The sequence below is a fragment of the Carcharhinus amblyrhynchos genome, chromosome 10, assembly GCF_965287045.1.
Source record: "Carcharhinus amblyrhynchos chromosome 10, sCarAmb.v2.hapA, whole genome shotgun sequence".
Lineage (NCBI taxonomy): Eukaryota > Metazoa > Chordata > Chondrichthyes > Carcharhiniformes > Carcharhinidae > Carcharhinus > Carcharhinus amblyrhynchos.
In genome coordinates, this window is record NC_137333.1 from 85,930,392 (window position 1) to 85,953,749 (window position 23,358).

Here is a 23,358-nt window from a genome sequence, read left to right on the forward strand (position 1 = left end):
AAAGTCTAAGATCAAGAACTGTTTCTTCCCTGCTCTTGAATGGATACACCATATATAATGTTGATTTTTTTTGATAAGAGAGGGGATTAAGGGTTATGGGGAGAGGGCGGGAAAGTGGAACTGAGCCACGACAGATCAGCCATGATCTTATTGAATGGCGGGGCAGGCTCGAAGGGCTAGATGGCCTACTCCTGCTCCTATTTCTTATGTTCTTATGTTCTACACCCCAGCTATGACTGGCACTATATTCTGCATCCTCTCCTATCCTTCTCCCCATATACTCTATGAACATTATGCTTTGTCTGTTTAGCTTGCAAGAAATTATACTTTTAGTTGTATATCAATAAATGTGACAATAAATCAAATCAAATCAAAAATCAGCATTGTGATTGGGAACTTGCAGTGCTGCATTTCCTATACTACAGCATCGATGGCAATTTACAAAGTACTTAACTGGCTGGAAAGTACTTCGAGGCATCTGGTGGTTGTGAAAAGTGCTATAAAAAGGCCAGCTTTTTGTGTTGTTATCATGTAAGGACAGGACCCATCTCTGGTAAATTGCCTAATGGCACATGACTGGCCTTGAATAAAGAATCCCTACAGTATGGAAGGAAGCCACTTGGCCCATCAGGCCTGCATCAACAATAATCCCACCCACGCTCTATTCCCGTCACCCCACATATTTACCCTGCTAGTCCCCCTGAAACGAAAATCAGTTTAGCATGGCCAATCCACCTGACCCACACATCTACGGGCTGTGGGAGGAAGCCAGAGCACCCGGAGGAAACCCACACAGACATGGCGTGAATGGTCATTTTGGCACGCTCCCAGGGAACTACGTCACAACATCACCCCACAGCCTGGTAGAAAAGGTGAGTAACAGGGCTTCATGGAGGAAGCAAATTCTGGGCAGTTTCAATCGGTACAAGACACAGGATTTCAGCAACCCTTTAGAACGCAGCTAATGGTGCTTACCTCTATCAGTGAAAATGGCTTCTGCCAAGCATAAAAAAGGGTTGGTGACTTTTAATGAAGAATTAAAGAGAGCAAAATAGAAACGTAAGCAGGAACATACCTCTCGCAGTGACTTACATTTAGTCAGAACATTGGTCAGAACATTGAATAATTGATCAGAACATTGAATACAGGATTTGGGATGTCTTGTTGAAGTTGTACATTGGTAAGGTCATGCTTGGAATACTGCGTACAGTTCTCATTATCCTATTATAGAAAGGATATCATTAAACTAGAACGAGCGCAGAAAAGATTTACTAGGATGCTACTGGGACTTGATGTTTTGAGTTCTAAAGAGCAGCTGAATAGACTGGGAATTTTTTTCTTGGGAACGTAGAAGGCTGAAAGGTGACCTTATAGAAGTCTGTAAAATAACGAGGGGCACACATCAGCTAGATAGTCAATATCTTTTCCTAAAGATAGGGGAGTCTAAAACTAGAGGGCATAGGTGTAAGGTGAGAGGGGAGAGATACAGAAGTGTCCAGTGGGGCAATTTTTTCATGCAGAGAGTGGTGAGTGTCTGGAACAAGCTGCCAGAGGTAGTAGTAGAGGCAGGTACAATTTTATCTTTTAAAAAGCATTTAGACAGTTACATGGGTAAAATGGTTTTAGAGGGATATGAGCCAAATGCGGGCAATTGGGATTAGGCGTTTAGGAAAAAAGGAGGCATGGACAAGTTGGGCTGAAGGGCCTGTTTCCATGCTGTAAACTTCTATGACTCTAATGTAATGCACCAGGAAACAATCTGCCTTGACTTGGGAAAATTATTTATAGCAATATAATGTGCTACAGATGCAACACAGTGCTATGTGCACACAAAGGTTTCCCACTGGTGACTCAAATTCAGCTTGACAATGCAGTGAAGTTGCCAAATCCTGTTTGTGTAAAATGCATGCTGTATTTGAACTTGTGCAGCCATCTCTTCACGTGCACGCGTTTCTGAAATGTTCCAACAGAGGTTTGCCCAATTTTCATTTAAGCATTTGGCTTGCCTGATTCCTTAATATCATATCCTTCATAAATTTACTTCAACCTCATCCTTCATAAATTTACTTCAACCTCACAATAACCATTGCTTCCCATTCCTGGCACTGTCAGGGGTTACTGTATTTTCAAAGGGACAGAATATTTTAAATATTAGCTAGAGGAGAATCCCCATACTTAAAAAAAAATCAAAATAATTCTTTTTTTCAAAATGAAACTAGGAATCTCGTAAAGCACAGCAATATTAATTATAATATGCTGTGAACTTGATTCCAGACATCCCTGTACCACAATGTTGGAAGAAAGGAGAGCCACGTTGGGGAGGAGGGAGTGAATTTCTGTGGCTCTTTTGTTTCAGTAATGGCCAGTACTTCATAACTTTCTGAAACCGTGAACTGATATGGCCCTCGTTGCAAATGGCACCCAATTTCTGCTGATCCTGCAGCACTATCTCCCGCACTGTAAAATTACTGTTCCATGGGGCATGTGTGGTTTGAAACCAACGGCAATGCAGTTAATCACTGCAGGCAGACATCTAAATTTAGACACTCTCTACAGATATGCGGCACACATCAGCAGAGACCATTCCGGAAAGCCCTAAATGATGATTGCATTACATTGCCCGTGGAACTTATATCGGGAATCTACTGCGGTTCAGATCTTCAGTCTTGATACTAATGAGGCTGTAGTTTAGCCATTGCCACAGGTGCTGTAATGTGGAATATGCTGTGCGATGATAAGCATGGAGATAATATCAAATAGTATGAACCAGCAGTCAGCTTTACTCTTCAAAATGTTGGTGTGTGTGTGCAGCACGCTAACTTGCAGAACGTGCATCTGTACACCACCACCTCAGGGCACTTACATGCACACTAACATCCTCCCTCCTCGCTGAAGCAATATGAATTTAATAATGATTTATTACAAGAAGTATTTGGTTATGTAAAAGTTAATTGCTTTTCTAAGAGTAATGAAAATACATGCCCATTTTTTAAAAAAATGGTTTGTGCCATCATAAAGGCATTTTCAAATGTTCATTTCCTGGAGGTGTTTCTTGTTTTAATTTGGGAAATCAAGCCCTACGAGGGGAGATCTTACAGATACATATAAGACTATGAAGGGAATAGATAAGCAGCAGGGTGGTTGTTTCTGCTGGCAGGTGAAACTGGAACTAAGGAGCATGGCCTCAGAATGAGGGGGAGCAGATTTAGGACCAAGTTGAGAAAGAGCTTCTTCATCCAAAGGATTCTGAATGTGTGGAATTCCCTGCCCAGTGAAGCAGCTGAGGCTACCTCATTGAATGTTTTTAAGGCAAGGATAGATAGATATTTGAAAAGTAAAGGAATTAAGAGTCACGGTGAATGGATGGGTAAGTGGAGCTGAGTCCATGAAAAAGTCAGCCCCGATCTCATCCAATGGTACAGCAGACTTGAGGCACCAGATGGCCTTCTCCTGCTCCTAGTGGAGCAGCATGGTGGCACAATGGTTAGCATTGCTGCCTCACTGTGTCAGGGGCCCAGGTTCAATTCCGGCCTCGGATCACTGTCTGTGTGGAGTTTGCACATTCTCCCTGTGTCTGTGTGGATTTCCTCCGGGTGCTCCGGTTTCTTTCAAAGATACGCAGGTTAGGTAGATTGACCATGCTAAATCGAGCCTAGTGTCAGAGAATTAGCAGGGTAAACATGTGGGGTTACAGGAATAAAGCCTTGGTTCAGACTCAATGGGCTGAATGGCCTCCTTCTGCACTGTAGGGATTCTATGATTCTAGTTCTTATATTCTTACGCTTTCCTTTTTATGTCCCTTCCAATTATACACCCATCAAGATAGTTTAATTTCTTTTAAATATCCACCAAAATGATGATTTTAAATACCTGCATGGAATAAATATCGAGCAACAACAGAAAAAGCACAAGTCATTGAGACATTTTGAACTGGAAGTTGATACATTCTACAGTGACATACACAAATCTGATTAATCAGTTGCTTCTTTGCCCTGGTCAAAACTTGAGGTTTACAGTCGACAGTTGATTGACAAAAAGCTGAATCACGTCAACAAACTTACAGCCTGCATCAGCACAACATCATGATGTCAAAAATATAACAAGTTTATTCAGTCCCACAAGCCCCATTTCTCAGTATCTGAAACAACAGATAAGCCAATTCTAATGCTTGTTCCCGGGTGAGTCAGGCCGCAGCTTAGAAACTACAATTCAGAGGTTACATGATCCTTGAGTATGGATCTTTTTTAAAATCAGTTGTAATTACAAGAACATAAGAACTAGGAGCAGGAGTAGGCCATCTAGCCCTTCAAGCCTGCTCCATCATTCAATAAATCATGGCTGATCTTTTCATGGACTCAGCTCCATTTACCCACCCGCTCACCATAACTCTTAATTCCTTTACTGTTCAAAAATTTATCTATCCTTGCCTCAAAAACATTCAATGAGGTAGCCTCAACTGCTTCACTGGGCAGGGAATTCCACAGATTCACAAACCTTTGTGTGAAGAAGTTCCTCCTCAACTCAGTCCTAAGTCTGCTTCCCCTTACTTTGAGACCATGCCCCCTAGTTCTAGTTTCACCTGCCAGTGGAAACAACATCCCTGCTTCTATCTTATCAATTCCCTTCATAACCTTATATGTTTCTATAATATCTCTCCTCATTCTTCTGAATCCCAATGAATATTGCCCTGATCTACTCAGTAGTCTACTATAAACTAACCCTTTCAACTCCAGAATCAACCTAGTGAATCTCCTCTGCACCCCCTCCAGTGTCAGTATATCCTTTCTCAAGTAAGCAGACCAAAACCTTACACAGTACTCCAGATGTGGCCTCACCAGCACCTTATACAGCAGCAACATAACCTTGTTGTTTTTGATCTCCATCCCTCTAGCAATGAAGGACAAAATTTCATTGCCTTCTTAATTACCTGCTGCACCTGCAAACCAAATCCTTGTTTTTCCTGCACAAGGACACCCAGGTCCCTCTGCACAGCAACATGCTGCAATTTTTTTACCATTTAAATAATAGTCCATTTTGCTGTTATTTCTACCAAAATGGATGACCTCACATTTACCAAGATTGTACTCCATCTGCCAGACCCTCACCCACTCACTTAGACTATCTATATCCCTTCGCAGACTTCCAGCATCCTCTGCACACTTTGCTCTGCCACTCAGCTTAGTGTCATCTGTAAATTTTGACACATTACGTTTGGTCCCCAACTCCAAATCATCTACGTGAATTGTAAACAATTGTGGTCCCAAAACTGATCCCTGAGGCACATCACAAGTCATCAGAAAAGCACCTATTTACCCCCCACTCTTTGCTTTCTGTTAGTCAACGAATCCTCTAGCCACGCTAATACATTACCCGTAACACCATGCACCTTTATCTTATGTAGCAGTTTTTGGTGCAGCACCTTATCAAGTGCCTTCTACAAATCCAGATACACCACATCCACAGGTTCCCTACTGTCCACTGCACATGTAACGTTTTCAAAGAATTCCACCAAATTAGTCAAACATGACCTTCCCTTCGTGAACCCACGCTGCATCTTACCAATGGAGCAAGTTGTATCCAGATGTCTTGCTATTTCTTCCTTGATGATAGATTCAAGCATTTTCCCTACTACAGAAGTTAAACTAACCAGCCTATAATTATCTGCCTTTTGTCTACCTCCTTTTTTAAACCGTAGCATGACATTTGCTGTTTTCCAATCCAGAGTCCAGTGAATTTTGATCTATAAAGATCGCCCAACCTTCAAGGTTCCCATTAATCTTTGCCATTTTGTATGCATTTTCTTTCAATTTGATACCCTCCCTTATTTCCTTAGATATCCATGGTTGATTATCTCTTTTTCTACAGTCCTTCCTTATTACTGATCTGTAAGTTTGTCAAAGATTGCTTTGAAAGTTCTCCACTGTTCCTTAACTGCCCCACCATAAAGTATTTGCTCCCAGTCATTAACAGCCACATGTACATTCAAACTCAGTCATTTATATGCCAATTTATCTCCATGAAGTAAATAGTAATGTAGACAGTAAAGCAACTTTGAATGTATGAAGTCTAGTTCTCAAATTGCTATGTAAACTTAATATTAGCAGTAGATTTTCTATGCTAGTGGATTAAAACATCAACCGATGAATAAAAACAATTTATGGGTTCTAATTTTCTAGGGATGAATGAATAGGTTGAGTTGTCCCAATTGATAAGGCTAACTACACCTGCAGAGTATAGAACTGACCCAATTCAACAGAGATAACTCCCCTGATCTGAAGACAGCATAGTCTTGAGTGGTTGAACCTCAGCTGTACCATTTTATAATGACTTTAATCAGGTAATTGAGGTGGGCTTGTTAGAGAATCAGCTCCCTGATTTAAGGGCCAAATGGATGGACCAATCAGGGTGCCTCTTGCTTTGTACCTAATCAGGAATGGCAGTTCCTCTGGGATGCCTGGTGTAGATTGCTAACTGAAAACACTGTATGCTGTTGTTAGATTTGTAAATAAAGGGATTTTTGGTGAAGAGACTTCTGCCTCTGAGGACTTATTACACATTCGCAAGCACGTATCTCAAAATGCGCATATCCCTCTAATTTGGGCAGCAGAATTCTAGCAGTCATGGCACTGGGCCAGCAACACAAGGGTTGGTGTTTTAAATGCCTTGGTGGGAACTTGTGATGTTTAATTTATTAACAGATAATTGGTGGGCCAGCACCACATAATGACCGTTTAGGTCACCAGAGAGGTATAAAAACCTAGCTAATTAATTGTTCTTTAGGGAAGGGGGTCATAACTTTTATCTTGGCTACCTGTATGTAAGAGCTTCATACAGCTGCTTCTGGTGTGGTGCTGTTGGCTGCCATGCTCCTACAAATACGTAAAGGGCAAAAGAATAATTAGGGAAAGAGTAGGACTTCTTAAGGATCAATGAGAAATGGATGAGATCTTAAATGAATATTTCTCATCAGTATTCACTGTTGAGAAAAGCACAGATGTTAGGGAACTTGGGGAAATAAATAGTGATATCTTGAGGAGGTGCTCGAAGTCTTAAAGTGTATCAAGGTAGATAAATCCTTGGGACCTGATAAAGCGTATCCAGGACATTGTGGGAGGCTAGGGAGGAAATCGTGAGTCCCCTAGCAGAGATGCCTAAATCATTGATAGTCATGGGTAATATGCCTGAAGACTGGGGGGTGGTAAATGTTGTGCCTTTGTTTGAGAAGGGCTGCAGAGAAGAGCCTGAAAACTACAGGCTGGTAAGCCTCACATCTGTAGTTGGTAAGTTGTTAGAAGGTATTTTGAGAGACAGGAGCTACAGGCATTTAGAGACAGAAGGACTGATTAGAGACAGTCAGAATGACTGAGTGGAAAATCATATCTCTCAAATTGGATTGAACTTTTGAAGGGGTGACCAAGAAGGTAGATGAGGGCAGTGCAGTTGATGTTGTCTACATAGACTTTAGCAAGGACTTTGACATGGTATTGCATGGTAGATTATTGCATAAGGTTAAATCTCTTAGGATCCAGGGTGAGGTAGCCAAATGGATACAAAATTGGCTTGATGACAGTAGACAGACATTGGTTGTAGATGTTTGTTTTTCAAACTGGAGGCCTGTGACCAGTGGTGTGCCTCAGGGATCAGTGCTGGGTTCACTATGATTTGTCATTTATATTAATGATTTGGATGAGAATTTAGTAAGCTGGCAGATGACATCAAGATTGGTGGCACAGTGGACAGTGAAGAATCTAGGATTGCAATGGGATCTTGGTCAATTGGGCCAGTGGGCTGACGAATGACAGATGGAGTTTAATTTAGATAAATGCTAGATGATGCATTTTGGTTGATCAAACCAGGGCAGGACTTACTTAGTTCATGGTAAGGCACTTGGGAGAATTATAGTGCAAAGGGATCTAGGGGTACAGATTCATAGCTCCTTGAAAGTAGAGTCCTAGGTGGGACAGAGTGGTGAAGAAGGCATTCAGCATGCTTGGTTTCATTGGTCAGAACATTGAATACAGGAGTTGGGATGTCTTGCTGAAGTCATACAAGATGTTGTTAAGGCCACATTTGGAATACAGTGTACAGTTTTGGTTGCCCTATTATAGAAAGGATATTATTACACTAGAAAGTATGCAGAAAAGATTTACTAGGATGCTACCAGGACTTGATGGTTTGAGTTATGAGGGGAGGCTGGATAGACTGGGACTTTTATCTCGAGAGTGTAGGAGCTTACACCTCTTTAAGGTGATCTTAGAGGTCTATAAAATAATGAGGCATAGATCAGCTAGACAGTCAATATCTTTTCCCAAAGGTAGGGGAGTCTAAAACTAGAGGGCATAGGTTTAAGGTGAGAGAAGGGATGCAAAAGGGTCCAGAGAGGAAATTTTTTTTCTCAAGTGGAATGTCTGGAACAAGCTGCCAGAGGTGGTAGTAGTAGAAGCAGGTACAACTTTGTCTTTTAAAAAGCATTTAGACAGTTACATGGGTAAGATGGGTATAGAGGGATATGGGCCAAATGTGGGCAAATAAGGCTGGCTTAGGGGTTTAAAAAAAAATGAAGCAGCATGGACAAGTTGAGCCCAAGAGCCTGTTGATTTGCTGTAGACCTCTTTGACTCTATGCTGCAGATGGATCTTCACCTGGACTTCTGCTTGTTTCACCTCTATTGCTACTCTGGGGATATTGTGATTTTGTTTTCTGCTTTCCTGCCTTTGTTTCTTTGGCACAGGGGCTGCTTTCCTGTGCATCTGTTATGTCTTGGTGGGTTTTGCAGGTTGCTGGTGTGCTCCCACTGATTCTGCAGGGGGTCACAGCTATCGAGATGGATTACCCCCCTGGCTGTGTTGGGGGTCACTGGTGGGCTTGAACACAGTGCCTGGCAGATTGGATGGCAGGGTCCTGCCTGTATTTGTCCTCTGCAGGCTGACTTCTTGTCCTCTGGGAATGTGATGTTTCATGCCATGTACCAAGTGAGGGATTTGATTTGGAGGCCAATGAAGCAATTTGTGCTGACTATTGTTGGGAACTGTCCAAATGTAACTTTTCTGGACAGCACAGTGTGGGAGCCTTGTTAATATAATACTAAGTCTGAATGGCCACTACCATCATTCAGTTCTGTTAGAGATCACAACCAGAATTCTCCAGTTATTCACACCAGCAGGATTCTCCGATCTTGCCGGTAGTGCATCTGTCTGCGGGTTTCCTGCTGGTTTGGGGTGACATCAGTGGGAATTCCCAGTGACAACAGGGTCAGAGAATCTCACTGCTAGCAAACGATGTGCCACCTCCCAGAAACTGATAGCCAAGTTCTGCACTCATGAGAACAGCCTCAACTGGGATCTTGGGTTCATGTCACACTACATGTAACCCTTTATTGTTTGGTCTGGGCTTGCAAAATCCTTCCAACTGTCCTGCCTTGAGACAATTTACACCTCTTTAACCTGAGATTGTCCCTCTCTCCATTCGCACTGTCTGCACCTGTAAAGACTTGCATTCAACCATAATTTCACAATTGTGTCTTTGTCTAAATATAACAAGTTTGTGAAACATACCCCTCCACTCATCTGATGAAGGAGCAGTGCTCCAAAAGCTTGTGATTCCAAAGAAACCTGTTGGACTTTAACCTGGAGTTGAGAGACTTCTTACTGTGTCCACCCCAGTCCAATGTCAGCATCTCTACATCATTAAAACCTGATGCAACTGACTGTCATACTTGCAAACTGAAAGAGTAGATATCAAACCAAACCAGGCAGGGATTCAATTGAACTGAAGAGATAGGGTTGGGGAGAATTGGGTTAATGGACTTTTATGCCTTTCCCGCATACTGCAATTTAAAATTGCAAATGGCAAGTACACCTGCCTGAAGCCGGATTGAACTCCTAATTCTAGTTTCTCCAGCTTCTCCGCTAGCCTTCACCAGCTAAAAACAGTGAAAAACCTTCAGTGAGCTATGAGTTAACACCATATTCTGCACCCTCTCCTTTCTTTTTCCCCTATGTGCTCTATGAATGGTATGCTTTATCTGTGTAGGGCAAAAAAACAATACTTTTCACTGTATGCCAATACATTTGGTAATAAATCAAATCAAACCAATATATGAAGATATGTCAACTCAGTGTGAACAATGATTGAGACAATGAATAGAAAATGCAAGTGGCAAAAGTCTTCTCAACTGAACACAATGGATGGAGTTCTACCAAAAAATTCATTGTGCCAAATTCGCATTTAAAAACTAGAGTAAATCTCGCTGCTTTTTTTCAGCCAGACTTTCAAAAATGAACCCTGTGCATTCTAGAGTGTCTCAGGGAGAGTTACGCTGAAAGTCAGGAGGCAGGGCCTATTCCCGCTGGAAAGGCCAGTGGCATAGTGCTGAGCGAGCCACTGAGCCGATCTGTCAGAGCGGAGATTGGTGCATGTGCAGTAGCCCTGCACTGCTGGCTTCCAGATTGCTCACCAGCCATTTTACCCCACCATCACTGGCCATGCGACCCCTACCCCCACCCCCACCCCATATCCCCTGATCACTGCCCTCCTGGACTTGTCTGGGCCAGCTCCCCCTAGAATCTGACCAACCCCCAACTCCCCGCCCACCACTCCTTACCCCAACAGCTACTCCTGATCACTGGCCTCCCTCCTTCTGTCACCGATCCCAAGCGTAGAGTTGCAGTGAGACCCCTCACTGATCTCCCCTACAGGCCTTGCCCCATTAGGCCCCACCCCCTTGGCACTGCCTGATACCCAGTTGGCAGTGTCAAGGTGCCCCTTGGGCAGTGCCAGGGGATCCATTAGTGGGCAGCTGTTGTAAACCTCATTGGAGTGACAGGGGGGTGGGGATTAAGAGGCTAGCAGGCCCGGGCCTGATAGTGGGATTTAAATTCGAATTTCAACATTCAAATCAGCACCGCGTTGATTTCTAGTGCAGAGCTGATGGCGCTAGAATCTGATGGCCGGAGGTGTGCAGAGGCCGTGGTGCCCAGCGGGAAGCCCGCTGCACAACCTCCGCTTGTGTCTCCCAGCCCTGCTAAAGCAGCGCAGTGGGCTGGGAGAATCACCCTTAGCATTTAAACAGTCAGAGAGAAGATTAGGTCTCCCAAATATCAAATGCATCGATTTTAAACTAGGCAAGCAGCATGTGGTGGGACTGCATTTAATCTATTTAAAAGAGGTCGACAAATGCTGATCGCAGCCTCGGGTTTCACTGAGTTGCTGGCCAGGTAACTTGTGGCATCTCCGGCGCATACCTTGCTTCTGGAGATTCTGTGCAGCCACTTCTGGGTTCTTTCTTGCTATCCACGGAATGAGTGAATGAGTCCTAGCTGACAACATTGCAAATATCTTTGGCCACTGTCACCGCAGATAACAACAAATTCAGGGGACATAAATCGACCTTTCCTGTTTCAGGAACCGAGTGCTATGTTTGTCGATTTACAATTGGCTCCACCAGTATAACTCCCAGGGACTTGCTTGTCGGGGTCAAGCACCTCACTTCCTGACAGTTTAGTTACTAAACTATTGTCACAGCTGTGCAATGCCGAGTGCCTTAACATGCTGCATCGAGTAAATAAGTCATTATGTATCACAGAAAATGCAGCATTCCCAGCAGGGTAGTAACTGAATGCACTTAAAACCACTTAATGCCCAACACTAAGAATATTATCACGTGCTGATCTTTCAATTAGGAGTCAAACATTTCTGTTTATTCCTTTCCTCATCAATTTTCTCCTTCTATTTGCAACACTGAACGCACTGAGCACTTTCTGCTAACTATCAGACCACAGGCACCCAGCTGCTGTCAATATGCCAAGAGCCATTATTCTGGTGTGCACCCCTACAGTTAGCAGAGAGACTATTTGTCCAGTGGGGGGACAACACAGCCAAGCCCAGACTTCCAGCGGCTGAATGTTCTCCTCTGTAACCCAGGAATCTGCAAGACTGATGCATCTATTAACACCAGCTTGCCTGAGATCAACTGGCTCAGCTCAGGGCAGGAATCAATCGTGTTTAAATACTCATTAGATAAATTCCCTGAGCCATCAGGGGAGCCTTATTTGCTCTTCCATAATTGAGCCTTAGGAGTTAATTATGAGATGGTTGAAAACAGTTTCAGAGACAAAGTGATGAAAAAGCATTTCAGTTCTTACTGGAGAGGACAGGTCCTGCAAGCACCTGCATTTTGAACTTTAATTGCTTCATATAATCATTCTCTTAAGTGCTCTATCTGCCTCATCAGCAAATCTCTAATTTGATGAACAAAATCAGATATAGAAGCACTACTAATGATTAATTTAAACTCCTTAAGACTGATTTTAACTTGACCCACTTACAGGAAAACCAACAAGGGGAGACGATGGTGTTGTCTCCAGACTAGTATAGAATCATGGAATGCTACAGTGCAGAACGAGACCATTCGGCCCATCTGACCGACCACAGTCCCACCCAGGCCCTATCCCCATAACCCCAGACATTTACCCTAGCTAGTCCCCCTGAGAATCCCACCCAAGATTCTGATGAAGGAACTTGCACCCGCTCTGAGTAATTTAATTGGTCTATCTACCAACCTTGTCAGCGATTCCTGTTTCCTTCAAGCTCGGTTGAAATGAGCTTGAGCGCTATGATGTAACGATTTTCCTGTTCGTTCTACAGAATTTGACACACAGAAAATAGCAAAGCCCATGTCAGCAGTCCTGCCTCGACAGCCTCCTTCTGCCAAAAAACCTTCTCAACCAGAAAATAAAACTGGGCTAAGCTGGGTGGACAGGCGCAGACACTTTTCTGCAAGAGCTTTCTTTGCAGATCACATAGCTATTTGCACATTAGTGCACTGATTGTTAACCCAGGATTACAATTATCCAAATTATACACTACAGTGAAGCTGCGAGACTGAAATAGCTGCTTGATTGGTTCAAGTGTACGTGCTTTTCCAAAAAGTTGCTGATCATAAGGAAATGGACACTGCATACTAAGCAAGTTGTTACATTGAAAATCTCACATTTGTTTCAGTTGGGTGTTGGAAGTTTCTTTGTGAACCCAAGCGTGTCCAGGCGTCCCTGCTGTTTTCATTACTATTATATTTTTAAAATATTAAAATTGCTGCTTTGTTTTCATAGCAGACATTGTAGCAAGGTCTAGACATAAATACATTTTCAGCTGTAACATGGTAAAAGCTGAAGGCTCTGGCTCCAGCCTATTTCCTATCAGATAATATTAGGGTGGTACGGTGGCACAGTGTTTAGAACTGCTGCCTCATAGTGCGAGGAACCCAGGTTCAAGTCCAGCCTTGGTGACTATCTGTGCAGAGGCTGTACGTTCGCCCTGTGTCTGTGTGGGTTTTCTCCGGTTTCCTCCCACAGTCCAAAGATGGGTGGGTTAGGTGGATTTGCCATGCTAAATTGCCTGTTAATGTCAGGGAGATGAACAGGGTAAATACGTAGAGTTACGGGGATAGGGTCTGGGAGGGATTGTTGTCAGTGTAGGCTCAATGGGTTGAATGGCCTCTTTCTGCACTGTAGGAATTCTATAATTCTATGAAAATAAAGATTCTGAATCAGGCTCATTAGTTCTTTACCATCCAGTGAGTAAGCAAGTTTCTTTAACCCCCCTCCTTGTTTCGCTACACGTGAATGATGCCACAAGAAATGTAAATACTTGGGGGGGACCAAAAATCTGACCAGTGCTTGGAGTCTACCACTGGTCACAATTTCCCATTCCACCTGCCATGGGAGTCGTAGCTGGTGGGGGAGTGGAAGGGATAGTGTGAATGGGGGGAGGAACAGTGTGATCGTGGGTAGGGAAAGCAGGAATGCCTGGGAGCCCCTGCATTGCAGTCCTCCAGAAAGTCTCCATGGAAAATGAAATGTCCACATTCCCCACCTATTGAAACTGACCATTGTGAACAGCATGAACAAAAACGTTTGGGATACAGACAATATCACAGCCATGTGGCTTTGTGTCAAATTCTGCTGTTTGATGCAGTTGTGGAGTACATTAGGATGCTTCATTACATTAAAGGTGCTACATAAAAACAAGTTGTTGCTGCTGTAGCACTTACTATAAACTACTGACTGACTTGGGTGGCACAGTGGTTAGCACTGCTGTCTCACAGCGTCAGGGACCCGGGTTCAATTCCAGCCTCGGGTCACTGCCTGTGTGGAGTTTGCACATTCTCCCCATGTCTGTGTGGGTTTCCTCCCACACTCCAAAGATGTGCGGGTTACGTTGATCAGCCTTGCTAAATTGACCCCAGTGTCAGGGGGATTAGCAGGGTAAAGGTGTAGGGTTGTAGGAATAGGGCCTGGGTGGGATTGTGGTCGGTGCAGGCTCAATGGGCTGAATGGCCTCCTTCTGCACTGTAGGGACTGTATGATTCTCGGACTCGCTAATGTCACCGATTATTCAATTGCAGCAACATTTGTGACTGCAGGCTAGAAATGGATTCTCGGAACATAGGAACAGGATATTGCAGAGGGAACTGTGCCAGTAAAGGCTCGACTGAAGATATTCCAGGCAGATGGCAAAATCCAAGAATCATAAAATCAAAGTGCAGAAGGAGACCATTTGGCCCATCAGTCCATTAAGTCTGCATCAACGCTTACCCAGGCTTTATCCCCGTAACCCCACATACTTAACCTGCTAATCCCCCGAACCTATATATCTTGGGGCAATTTACCATGCCCAATCCACCTATCCTGCACCTCTTTGGACTTTGTAGTTGTGCTGTTGAGAGTTTAGGGTGGAAGACATTGACAATATCTTCTCCTCACCTGGAGAAGCTCCGGCAGAACCACCACCATGAGCTTACTGTGACAGCCTTCAACCCAGCCGGCAACTGATGAAGAAAAGCCACAGGTTTTAACATCTGCTTCTACCAAGTGAAGCTTTCGGCATTTAAAATGACCAATATAGCTTATTCCACACAGTTTCTCAATACATCAATCACTGTCTCGGTATCACAGGAATTCAACTGTCCCTCTTTCAAACCCTCCCTACACCGTGCATTCACACACAGATGTCAAAATTTCATACTGAAGCAAATCAATAAGCTGTCAAACCTACAGACTGCCACCAAGCAGGAAGTGAGTGGGTTTCAATGCGTGAGATATCGTTCGCCATCATATTACCTCGTTGATGCTGATCTCTGCCTCGACATACTGCAATCCTTTCTGAAGGATAGAGATCAGTGCTGCAGGTGGCACTAGTGTCCCGTTGATGTTTGACTGACTTATGTGACTTTCTATTCCAAATGTGAATGCTGAGTGAGAGAAACCTGAAAGAGAAAACAAACAGCGGCGTTAATTATAAAGCTGCCAGGAAGCATCATCCGCAGAGGTCATCCATGTTTATCAGGAAAAGTACACCATGGTCTGCCTGGATATAATCTTTAACTATCTGCACTGTTTCCAGATTGTGAAGATTTTTTTTCAGATTAATTTAGAAACATTGCGTCTATTTTTCCACATTTTTCAAATTCGTTCACGGGGTGTGGGTGTCACTGGTTGCGCCCCCATTCATTGCCCATCGCCAATACGCTTGACAGAGGGCATTTTTCTTTGAGTCAGCCACCTTACTGTGGGTCTGGAGTCACTAGTAGGCCAGACAAGGTGTGGATGGCAGATTTCCTTCCTTAAAGGACACTGGTGAACCAGAGGGGTTTTTTATAACAATGGTTTTGTGGTCATCATTCGACTTTTAATTTCAGATTTTTATTGAATTTGAATTTCACCATACGCCAATCTGGTAGGATTCGAATCTGGGTCCACACAGCATTACCCTGGGTCTCTGGATTACTTGGTTACTGATGCCTTGCCCTCACCATCCTTGATTCCCTAATTGACACTAGAATGGGAATATTCCTGGCCTGCTTGCCATGGGAATTTGGGGGGTGGGGGGGCAGATCATGCTAAGGTAGGTTGAGCTCAGGCAGGATTTTCCAGTTTTGGGGCAAGCACGGCTGTAAAATCCCACCCCAGGTTATCTGACCACTTTTCCTGAAGCTAGCATGAGCTGGAACCTTCCCCTGTTCTTCAAAGTTTATTATTTATTAGTGTCACAAGTAGGCTTCCATTAACACTGCAGTGAAGTTACTGTGAAACTTCCCCAGCTGTCACACGCTGGTGCCTGTTTGGGTACACTGAGGGAGAATTTAGCATGGCCATTGCTACATCTTTCAGACTCTGGGAGGAAACCGGAGCATCCGGAGGAAAACCACGCAGACACAAGGAGAACATGCAGATTTGGCACAGACAGTGACCCAAGTCGGGAATCGAACCCTAGTCCCTGGCACTGTGAGGCAGTAGTGCTAACCACTGGGTCACCACGCCATGCTTAAGGTCTATGATCAAGGTCCACTCTAGACCTTGAGCAGGAATGACACTCCAATGCAGTATTGAGGATGTGCTACCCTGTCAAAAGGTACCAGGTTTCAAGTGCGACGTTAAATCAAAGCCTCATCTGTATGAGCGGATCCCATAGCACTATTTGAAAGTGGAGCAGGAGAGTTATTGCTGGTGTCCTGGTCCATAATTACCTTTCAATTGACATTACAAAATCAGATTATCTGGTCATTATCACATGGTAATTTGTGGGAGATTTAGTTTGCTGCGTGAAAAAGTATTTGCTGCAATTCTTACATTACAGAACTGAATACATTCAAATGTACTTCATTGTCTGTGAAGCACTTTGACATATCTGATGGTGATGAGAAATGCTGCAACAAATGTCTTTCTTTTATGATAATCATACTGCCTAAAACTTCAAAGCTTTGTTACATTTCCTCTTGCCCCACATCCCGCCTCAGTTCTGTCCCTGGTTGCATGCTCAGGCTGGATCCAATGTTGTGCAACTTTGGCACCCCATTTGTTTGAGATCCAAACTCTGCTTTCTGTATATTACCAAGGCTGCCTATTCCGCAGCTGGTACCATTCCTGTATCACACCTATGCTTGCTGAAAAGTCTTGATTTTAAATATCTGTAATAAGTCTTCAGAGGCAGAAGTCCCTTCACCAAAATCCCTTTATTTACAATTCCAACAGCAGCACAGAGTACTATCAGTCAGCAGTCTACCTTCAGAAGTGCCAGGAGAACTGACACTCCCAGTTAAATACAAGGAAAAGCCTCCCAGATTGGCTCATCAATTGACTCCTTAATCAGGGAGTTCATACTCTAATAGGCCAACCTTAATGGCCTGATTGAAGTCATTACAATATTCCTATATTAACATCCCTCCATGGCCTTTTCCCTCCTTGGATGGGTTTTCCGGCTGGAAAATCCCACCCAAGGTCAACAGACCTTTGCATGGTCTATGTCCCGGCTGCTACGATTCCCATGGTGGGCAGGACTGGAAAATTCCACTCGTCTTTAATCTCCTCTGCTCCCACACTCCATTGAGGTATCTGTGCTCCTATTACACTGGCCTCTTTCATTGGTGGCCATGCCTTCAGTTATCTACGTCCCAATCCCTCTCTTTCCTGCTTTAAGATGCTTCTTAAAACCAACTTCATTGACCAAGCTTTGGGGCATACGATCTTATATCTCCTCATGTAGTTCAGTGAAAGACTTTATCTTATAATGCTTCTATAAGGCATCTTGGGACATTTCATTACAGTAGAAGTGCTACAGAAAGTTGTTGTTGTAAGATCCCTATTCATAACTTCCAATCGTCCACTGTTGTTCAAATGTGCATCTCCTTACCTTCTACCATTACTCTTTATACCTTCAGACAATGTGGATCCTCTCTGGTTTGGCAAAGCTCCCTCAGCTTTGAAGACCCCTTTTATAGTTATCCTCTGGGAAAACCTTCAGCCACTTCTTAACTCTTCTCCTGTCTCCTGCTAAGTCTCCACCTGTCTCCTGCTCACTCAGTCTCCACCTGTCTCCTGCTCACTCAGTCTCCACCTGTCTCCTGCTCACTCAGTCTCCACCTGTCTCCTGCTCACTCAGTCTCCACCTGTCTCCTGCTCAGGTCTGACCCCCTCCAACCTTGTGAAAATATTTTAGATATTTTGCAGCATGGACAGCAGTGTGTAAATGTGAATTGTTATTATTTCTCACTTCCTATTTTTAAAAGTATCAGAATTAGGAATTTCAAGGAAACATTTCCTGCAAATATCTGCAGTAGGCACAATTAATGATGCAATCCTTATTCGAGAGTTTGCCTTAGAGGTGAAATTTCAGACAAAATATCACATTTAACATAATACACATTTAGATTCCTGTCACCTCAGTAACGAGAGAATGCACGATTTTGATGCAATGCCGGTCCTGGCTCTTTGAGTGCTACAGTTTTGAATAATTGGTGATACAAAATATAATCAACACAGCCTGTAAACAGCAGACAGTTTTGTAAGCAAGCCAATATCAAGCTGGAATGCCAGTTTCGTTAAACTGCACTGCTGTATGGTGTCGCTCAAATGTGCTTTGGGACATTACAGTTTCAAACCAAATTGGCTCAGCGTAGAGGCTTCTGCTGCTCTGGGGTACCTTTGGCAGAGAAACTAACGAAATGCTGGAGAACTGGGACATATGTAATTTCTCGAGGCTTTCCATGGCTCTTCCACTAGATTTTATGGATGAATAGGACAAACTCCACAAAATTTCATGTTGCTGTTTTTTGACAAAGGCCGAGATTTTCCGGCCTCCCAGTTGCATGTTTCCCACCGGGGGGGGAGGGGACGCATTGTTTACGAGTGGCAGGATTATCTGGTGCTGCTGCTATCAATGAGAACTCCCACTGGCATCACCCCACACTGACAAGAAACCCACGGGCAGGGGTCTGCCGCTGATGGGACCGGAGAATCCCACCGACGTGAACGGCCAGAGAATTCTGGCCAAAATCTTTCCTCACTTGATAGAGCTTTGTTTTCTCTTAATCTCTAATATTCATTATGCGGGCAAGAAACAAAATTCCACAGTAAGTTGGTTCAATCCACACTATAGATCAGGTTTATATAAAAAGAGGTTCCCATCTCATTTATATTAATTAATGGTGGCATATCAAGTTTTTGACACCTCCGCTAACATAAGCATAGTGATAAAAGGGTATGCTGGAAATGAACATGATAAGGTTCAGTTCACTGAAGGTGAAAAGTATAATCTTGTTTCTGGACTTCCTCCTATATCTATTCTGCAACATAACATTTGAACATTATTCAGCTAATTTCAAAAGTTAAATATTCCAGTATATTGTAAGATAATCACAGATTTATAATCTACTAGTGCAGGGTGATTGAAAATGGAAAACTGCCATTTTGCAACAATGAAAGCACATCATCAGTATTCCAGTTGCATTGTTTAATGTCACGGGCAAACTTTGTGCCTGTACTTAATTATCTTCTTACAGAAGAAGTATTTACAGCACAGTAACAGGCCATTTTCCCCAAAGGTCTACACAAGCTCCACACAAATCTCCTTTCACCCTTGTGTCAGCAGGATCCAAACATATTCCACTTGTCTATGTTAGATCTTCTCTCCACTGTTTGCGATCATTTAGGCAGGCACAATTGAAGAATTTATTTTTAGCATGCAACTACCCTTTCCACTGGGAATTGGAATAGAGATTAGGGGTGGGGTTCTGCTCTGCAGCATATGTCCTGCTGGAGCAATGATGTGGAGATGCCAGCATTGGACTGGGGTAAATACAGTAAGAAGTCTCACAACACCAGGTTAAAGTTCAACAAATTTATTTGTTTGTAAACCCACTAGCTTTCAGGGTCTGCCCCTTTGTCAGGGGCAGACTCCGCCACTCACCTGACAAAGGAGCAGACCCCGAAAGCTAGTGGGTTTACTATCAAATAAACTTGTTGGACTTTAACCTGGTGTTGTGAGACTTCTTACTGCTGGAGCAAACCCAGAGTAATTTTAGGACCCAGGTTTGGCGATAGATTTTACTGTACTAACCATGCACCTATCTGACCAAAGATGCAAAGCTCGTAGAACCGAATTTCGAACAGTAGCCACCGATATTTCAGCATGCATGAGAATTAATGTCTTAGTTAACAGAAAAGGACACTGCAGACCTGTGATTTTACACAATATGTTGGCTGTATAGGTAGGCCTGTGCAGAATGAAGAGGCGGTGGTGCAGTTGCATTGTTGGTGGCCTAGTAATCCAGAGGCTAAGGGTAATGCTCTGGGGACCTGGGTTCAAATCCCACCATGGCATATGGTGAAATCTGAATTCAATAAAAATCTGGAATTGAAAGTCTAATGATGACCATTAAACCATTGTTGACTATTGTAAAAACCCAACTGGTTCATTAATGACCTTTAGGGAAGGGAATCTGCCTTCCTTACCTGGTCTGACCTACATGTGTCTCCAGACGCACGGCAATGTGGTTGACTCTTAAACATCCTCAGGGATTAGCAATAAATGCTGGGCCAGCCAGCGATACCCACATCTCATGAATTAATAAAAAAAAAGAAAATTGCAGGACCCAGGAAGTATTGTAGGATCCTGTGCAAATTACAATTATAATCCTGGTTTATCCAGAATCTCATCATGACTCAGTCAGTCTCTTCATTCCGTGTATCAACTCAAGAGAACAATCATTTTCTGAAAGGCCAGTATATCCTTCCTAAGATGAAGAACCAAAAGACTGATTTAAAAATCACAAAAAGCAATATCAACAGGATGATGCTGTCGGAGTCAGTAGACATCAACACTCCAGCAATTACTATGTTTCTACGGAGGGAAAATGCCAATGGGCAGCTGAAACATCGATTTGATTCAGGTGAAAGCCCCCTATTAAAATGCAAATCGTAATTTTGAAACAGAACCGAGTGGCGCACGCTTCATGTATAAATTGTTCCACTGACAATCCAACCAAAGAGGTTCAAAGAACATTAGTTTTAAATAGTCTCTCAGAGTTCAAGAGAAGCAAGAGTGCCCCTTTTAAGCCCCGCTAAAATAATCTGGGCCAATGCTGCCCCGGGCCCTTCCCTCCCTTCTATGATTGTGACCACACCAGGGTCTACTCTGGGCCGTCGCACTTTGCCTGCCTCGAACCTAGTGAGCTAGATCAGGATGCCAATTTTCCTGGCTCTATTTAACTGAAGCCTGAGTAACATCTTCAGTGAACAGCAGTCAGATGGTTGTCCAAACGTTAAAACCTACTCCCAAAATTGCAAATTAGTCTGTCTAGTGCTTGGCACAGCAGACTTCTGATTTTTTTATTCTGCATTTCCTCTGATTAAGCCTGACAAGCAATTACAGAATCATAGATGTTTACAGCCTGGAAACAGGCCCTTCGGCCCAATTTGTCCATGCTGCCCTTATTTTTAAACCCCTAAACTAATCCCAATTGCCCACATTTGGCCCTATGCTCATGTTACTGTGTAAATGCTTTTTAAAAGACAAAATTGTACCCTCCTCCACTACTACCTCAGGCAGCTTGTTCCAGATACTCACCACTCTCTGTGTGAAAAAATTGCCCCTCTGGACACTTTTGCATCTCTCCTCTCTCACCTTAAACCTATGCTCTCTAGCTTTAGACTCCCCTACCTTTGGGAAAAGATATTGACTATCTAGCTGATCTGTGCCCCTCATTATTTTATAGACCTCTATAAGATCACCCCTCAGCCTCCTATGCTCCAGAGAAAAAAGTCCCAGTCTATCCAGCCTCTCCTTATAACTCAAACCATCAAGTCCCGGTAGCATCCTAATAAACCTTTTCTGCACGCTTTCTAACTTTAACTTTTTACAATTGCTTTTGAGATCCATGAGCTCGCTTTTAGTGTCATGTACCTGTGTTCCAAATCGCTTTGCTCATCTACTACCTAGAACTTTACCACTTAGACTATCCTTCCTTCTGTCAACCATAGTGCCAATTGGCCATCATTCGTCCCACTCACTTCATCAATGTGCTTTTGCTGTTTTCTGCTCTCTTCTTTGGAAGTTCCTTAGCTTAGTAAATGCATTTTTTATTATTATTTCACTGGATGTGAGTATTGCCGGCTAGGCCACCATTTAATTGCCCATTCCTAATTGTCCTTAAGATGGTGATGGTGAGCTGCCATCTTGAACCACTGCAGTGCCTGTGGTGTTGGTACACCCATTGTACTGTTGGGATTTTCAGGATTTTGACCCAGTGACAATGAAGGAATAGGGATGTATTTCCAAGTCAGAAGTGTATAGAATGGAGGAAAAGGTGGCGGTGATGCTCACATGGACGGGGCCTAGTGATATTCTCACTGAAATAATCATTCAGAGACCCAGAGTAATGTCCTGCAGACCTGGGTTCAAATCCCACCATGGCAAATGGTGAAATCAAATTCAATAAAAATTTGATGATTATTAAACCACTGGTAACTGTTGTAAAGATCCACTTAGTTCGCTGATACCCTTTTGCGAAGGAAATCTTTACCTTACCTCGTCTAGCATCTCAGGTGCCTATGAAATGGCCTAGCAAGCATCCCTGCCAGTGACACCCACATCCCATGAGTGAATAAAAAAATCTTCTGTTTCTAGCTGGTAGGTGGAAGGAGATGTCAAAGGCGCATTGGTGTTGCCACAGAGCATTGGTAAAGGGAGTGCCAGTCAAGTGGGCTGCTTTGACTTAAATGGCATTTGAGCTTATAGAAACATAGAAGATAGGAGAAAGAAGAGGCCATTTGGCCCTCCGAGTCTGCTCCACCATTCATCACGATCATGGCTGATCGTCCAACTCAATACCTAATCCTGCTTTTTCCTCATAACCTTCGATCCCATTTGCCCCAAGCGTTATATCCAGCTGCCTCTTGAATACATTCAATGTTTTGGCATTGACTACTTCCTGTGGTAATAAATTCCACAGACTCACCACTCTTTGGGTGAAAAAATGTCTCCTCATCTCCATCCTAAATGGTCTACCTCGAATCCTCAGACTGTGACTCCTGGTTCAGGACACACGCACCATCGGGAACATCCTCCCTGCATCCACCTATCAAGTGTTCATGGAGCTGCACACATCCAGGCAGCTGAAGAATATTCCATGATACTCCTAACTTCTATCTTGTAGTAGGTGGACAGGGAATCTCATGAGTTACTCTCCACAGAATTTGCAGCCTTGCTCACTTTAGGCTATTTATATACAACGTGGCATAGAAACTTGCAGCACGACAATCTAGCAAACTGGAAATCTGGACCAAACATATCATTTGTATTAGAGTGAAATAGATAACGAGACGGAAACAGACAAACAACAATGGAGACTTATTCATGAAGGCTCATTTGCTATTATTCATGAAGAAATCCTCAATCAGATTTTGACATTTCTGGCTTATCATCTCTGGTGCAGTCAGAAGTAATCCCTTTTTACTGCCCTGCATTTGACAATGTTTGTTCTTTGATCTGTGAATGTACAATTCCTCTTGAATCCAGATTGTG

The 23,358-nt window shown here is 43.3% G+C and overlaps 1 protein-coding gene across 9 annotated transcripts in view; it reads right to left on the minus strand.

Annotated features, from left to right (window-relative positions):
- LOC145349139 (F-box-like/WD repeat-containing protein TBL1X) overlaps positions 1-23,358 on the minus strand; it is a 375,432-nt gene that overhangs the window by 71,042 nt on the left and 281,032 nt on the right. For 8 of the 9 annotated variants that reach the window (XM_080197529.1, XM_080197521.1, XM_080197520.1 and 5 more), the window contains one exon: positions 15,120-15,265. In XM_080197529.1, coding sequence (XP_080053655.1) covers positions 15,120-15,265 — 146 coding nt within the window. Of the gene's footprint in view, positions 1-12,560; positions 12,711-15,119; positions 15,266-23,358 lie in introns of those variants that run through there. The other variant, XM_080197526.1, reaches the window with a different exon arrangement.